Source organism: Monopterus albus, unplaced genomic scaffold (assembly GCF_001952655.1).
Source record: "Monopterus albus unplaced genomic scaffold, M_albus_1.0 scaffold212.1, whole genome shotgun sequence".
Classification (NCBI taxonomy): Eukaryota; Metazoa; Chordata; class Actinopteri; order Synbranchiformes; family Synbranchidae; genus Monopterus; species Monopterus albus.
The window spans coordinates 963209-968311 of NW_018128092.1; the positions used below are offsets into that span (position 1 = coordinate 963209).

The 5103-nt window shown below is 42.5% G+C and overlaps 1 protein-coding gene across 1 annotated transcript in view; it reads right to left on the reverse strand.

Annotated features, from left to right (window-relative positions):
- The window catches only part of LOC109970996 (tyrosine-protein phosphatase non-receptor type 7-like), a 35356-nt gene that overhangs the window by 12166 nt on the left and 18087 nt on the right, over nucleotides 1-5103 (reverse strand). Inside the window, exon 5 of the mRNA XM_020618979.1 lies at nucleotides 139-297. Within this exon, the coding sequence (XP_020474635.1) occupies nucleotides 139-245 (107 nt within the window). The 5' untranslated portion in view covers nucleotides 246-297. The remainder of the gene's footprint in view (nucleotides 1-138; nucleotides 298-5103) is intronic.

Below are 5103 nucleotides of genomic sequence, written 5' to 3' on the forward strand. Positions count from 1 at the left end.
GCAGGAATGGTTTAAAACATTCAGGAAATCAAGGACATTTTTAGAAAACAGACAAACTGGGAAACAGTGATCGTTTCAGAAAGTGAGGACATGATAAACATGATATTGTGAGTGTTACTGTGTGTGTTGAATAGCCACCTCTCCTGCAGTCGGACAGAGGTTTTGCGAGGAGGTGTGGTCATGGGTGGGGGCGAGGCCGGGTCCTCAGGTGCAGGGGAGGCTGAGTGTTCTGCCAACATACTCATAGTGTGTCTGTGTGTGTTTGAGCTGGTCTTAGTTATTCATCACCACACCATCCTGCAGGAGAGAGAGAGAGGCTATTAATATCAATACCTTATAACAATTTTTACACATTATAATCAACATTTTAGACTGGACCCACTGCAGGGAGACTGCTGTACCCACAAACCCAGAAAGGGGCTGCTATGAATCCTCAATCAATCATAATCTTTATTGACATGTATGTTAAAAACACAAGGAATTTGGCTCCAGTTTAATTGGTTGATAAGTATAAAGTATGTACATATATACCAGTTAAAAAAAAGGCTATTTGGTACGTACACAGGTTACATCTATAAGTTACTGTACTGTGGTGTTTACAGTATCTTGTTATACATATAAACATGGGTTAAGTGTTGATCAGAGTGACGATCCGGGGAAGAAACTCTCCTTGTGTCTGGTTGTTTTGGCGTACAGTGATCTGCAGAAATCTTCTCTGCCCTCCTTCTGACCTGCAAGGTGTACAGGTCCTCGACGGAGGGCAGGCTGGCACCGATGAACTTTTCTACAGTTTTGATGGTTTGATGGAGTCTGTTCCAGTCCGAAAGAAACAGGACATGGTGGCAACTATAGGGTAACTGCCAGGAGAGGGTCATAGTAGTGAGTCCTAAAACCTGGAGCCGAGTTAGTATTTTTGCACCTCCGGTTTCCTTGTCCCAGAGTCAGTGGGTTTTTTTAATGCATGGGTTTTTTGTTACATGCCTGAAATAAAGTATGTGGTTAACACAAGGTCAGTACGTTTTCACGTTTTGTTTTATGATGTAAAATACATCAGTAAATAGCCCACTTGTGGACAATGCTGTTTGCGGATGACAGGAAAGGTGTACAAGACAGTAGTGAGACCAGCTATGCTGTATGGGTTAGAGACTGTAGCAGTGAGGAAAAGACAAGAGGCAGAGATGAGGATGTTGATGTTCTCTTTAGGAGGGACCAGGATGGACAGGATTAGGAATGAGCACATCAGAGGGACAGCTGAGGTCGGCTGTTTTGGGGACAAGGGCAGAGAGGCCAGATTGAGATGGTTTGGACATGTGCAGAGGAGGGATAGTGGTTATATTGGTAGAAGGATGTTGGAGATGGAGCTGCCAGGCAAGAGGTCAAGAGGAAGGCCAAAGAGGAGATATATGGATGTGCTAAAAGAGGACATGAAGTTAACTGGGGTGAGAGTAGAGGATGCTGAGGATAGAGTTAGGTGGAAACAGATGATTCGCTGTGGTGACCCCTAATGAGAACAGCCAAAAGAAGAAGAAGAAGAAATAGCCCACTTGTGACTTCTATGCTTTTACATGTCTTAAAAAGGGCAGTTGCTAACTAAATGAGATTACAGAGATTGTCTGGGCTGTCAACTGTCATCACACTGAAGATGGAGACTCGTCTACTCACTAGCTCACCTTTACAGCCTTGTTGTGTTTAAACTCATGCACTTGCAGACTATTCTATCTAACAGTCCCAGCCATGATCACTAGTGAGATCAGGTCATGATAAGAGGGAAGGACTTGGTAGAGGAGGAAAGCTCACTAAATAAAATTACAAGTTGGAAGACATGGTGGTGAGCTTGAAGTCATGACACTACCATCCATTATCTATACTATTCCTGAATATGGTCGTGGGGGGCTGGAGCCAATGCCAGCTGACACTGGGCGAGAGGCGGGGTCCATCTTGGAAAGGTCGCCAGTCTATCACAGGGCTGACATGTGGACAAACCACCACACACACACTCACCCACACTCCTATTGGCAGTTTAGAGTCACCAGTCAACCTAAGCTGCATGTCTTTGGACTGTGGGAGGAAGCCACAGAGAACCCACACAGGCACAGGGAGAACATGCAGACTCCACACAGAAAGGCCCCGGCTTGGCCAGAAGTTGGACCTGGAACCTTCTTGCTGTGAGGTGACAGTGTTAACCACTGCTTGAAGAAGGTCCAAAAGCTGTTATTCCTGTTGTGAGGAGCAAGGAGGCTGCTGGAGGAGCCATGAGCGAGAATACAACAGAGCATTGTTTGTGTAAGTCTTTTGCAGACTGACACGCCCCTTTATTGGAAATCAGTTTGCGATTGGACGATTCAGATAAAGAATCAGTGGAAAGAACATCTCATGTCTTTTAAAATGTGTTTCCCTGATTCTTCTCTCCTCACATCTTAAGTGGGTGGGACTAAGGCGCACGTTAGGGAAACTTGGATGCAGTTAAAGGAACGTTTTTAAAGATGGATGACGTGACAGCGCCCAGAATGAAGCCACCACAACTCGATCACCCTCTGGTGGCTGGTTGCAATAAATTCAAAGTACATATCAAATAGATTTTTTTGTGTTTTATGTTTTTTTTATTGATTTTCAGAATTTCAAGCAAGAACAACAACAAGACAAACCCCTGACCCCTACCAATCCCATTAACTAACCAAGTAGCACTCACATTAAATAGCCATAAACAGATACACAATTGCACATGTAGGTCTTAGAGAAAGTCACATACACACAAGTATGGTTTTAAATAACATATACCACCGTGAGCATCATCAATACCATGAAAGTATTTACAAGCTATCAAAGGCTATTAATGTAATCAAGAAATGGCTGCCACACCTTAAAGAATTGCTTCTCTGACCCTCTTAATGAAAACCTAATTTTTTCTAAATAGAGGCAGGACATAGTCTCTCTTATCCATTGAGCATGGGTGGGGGGACGAGGTTCTTTCCATTTTAACAGGATAGCTCTACGTGCCAGCAGAGAGGAAAAAGCTATAATTTTACGCTTTGGTAGAGATAACTGCAGTTCTTCTGGGGCAACCCCAAACAGTGCCACCTGCGGGATTGGTTCTAATCTATGCTGGAGAACCGTAGTTAGAGAGTCAAATATTGACCGCCAGAAATGTTCTAGAGCAGGGCAAGTCCAAAGCATGTGAAGTAAAGTGCCTTCGGCTCCTTGACATCTATTACACAAAGAGCTAGTGCCTGGAAACATTTGAGCTAGCTTAGTCTTAGAAATATAGGCCCTGTGTACTACTTTAAATTGAATTAGGGAGTGCCGGGCACATACTGATGATGAGTGGACCTGTTTAAGAACGTCGTCCCATAGATCATCCGAGATCAAACCATCGAGGTCCACCTCCCAGGCCCTCTTAATGTTATGTGCAAAGGAGGGTGACTGATTCAGAAGTAGATTATACAGCCTTAAAATTGAACCTTTCATTAACACATTGCAGGAAAGGAAGAGGTCCAAGGGATTCCCAGAGGGTAAAACAGGAAAGTCAGTCAGAAGAGATCTGATGTAGTCTCTTATTTGCAGGACCCTAAAAAGAATCAGATTTAACCAGCCCGTAGTGTGACATTAGCTGGTCAAAGGATGCAAATACATTGTCTATAAATAAATCCCTAAAACATGTTATCCCCTTATCAGACCAGTTCCCAAAGGTGATATCCTGCATTGCAGGCAGAAAAAGGTGATTGTGAAAAATGGGGCTTAAAAGAGACGGACCCCCAAAACCAAACGACCTCCTAAATTGAGTCCAGATCCGCAGTGAATGTCTCACCACTGAGCAATTGGCAATAGAGTATGAAACCAAATCCAGCCTAGATGCAAGAAGAGCCGGAAGAGAAATTTTATCGTGAGCATGCACCTCCAAATCTACCCAGGGTGGTTTACAAGGTTGCGAATGGCAATGCCACCAGTACAATATATTATGTATACTTGCTGCCCAGTAATAAAACTTAAAACTGGGCAAAGACATCCCACCATGACACCTGGATTTTTGAAGGTGCGCTTTCCTCAACCTTGGACGTTTGCCATTCCAAATAAAAGTAGATAGAGTCTAAGGATTTGAAAAAGGACAAAGGAATGAAGATAGGTAAAGAAATTTTGGGAGGACAATCATCTTAATAGAATTGATTCGCCAAATAAATGATAATTTTAAAGGTGACCACTTTGAAAGATCTTTCTTGGTTCGTTCTAAGAGCATACCAAAGTTATATTGAAAGAGCTGTTTATATTGGCGGGTGATGCAAACACCAAGATATGTGAATTTGTTTTTTACTATCTTCAGAGTTATTTTAGCGTATGGCCCATCTGCCATATTGACTGGGAAGAAAATACATTTTTTTGAAGGTGTGCTATGTCATTTTAGGTTGATATTATCACACTTGTTTTACTGGTAAGGTAGTTTTTAATAAGTTATTTGACGATATAAAAAAGGGGTGTATTGGCAGTTTGAGACCACAGCTCCACATCTGGTTGCTACCGTGCAGAATCTGGTTGTAAAATGCATTGCAAAAGCAACATACCCTTCTCAGCTTATTTATTATTATTATTATTATTTTAGCTGCAAATTTTGGTTTGAGAGTACATTTCCTGTCTGGCTCAGTCTGTGTTTGCAGTAGCAGCAACAGACTTTTGTGCCAGTCAGTTCTCTGAAAAGAAAAACTTTGTTTACACTCACCGTTATGTCCCTTCTCGAATCTCTCCCGTCTTGATTTTCAGATTTATTTCAGCTCAGAAACCTCTTTCTGTTCTGCATGTTCTTAGTGGGTTTCTCATTACTGAAACATTAAGCTTTAATTCCACGTGTTACTTCTGACAGCTCTCACAGTTTGTTGTCACCTCAGTTAAAGAAGCTGGACATGATGAGTTATTGATGTGGTAACGAGCCGAAACGCCTGTCAGCGTCCACAGATCTGTCATCAGTACCATCACAGACAAACAGGATGTGTGCTGCTCTACTAACTCAACCAGCCTGAACCCTGGTGAACAGATAAAAATTAGTAAACTGTGTGTATGTGGGTGTGATTCAGTGTGTTTCCACGTCACTTCAGATCTGAAACATTTCAGTGTGTC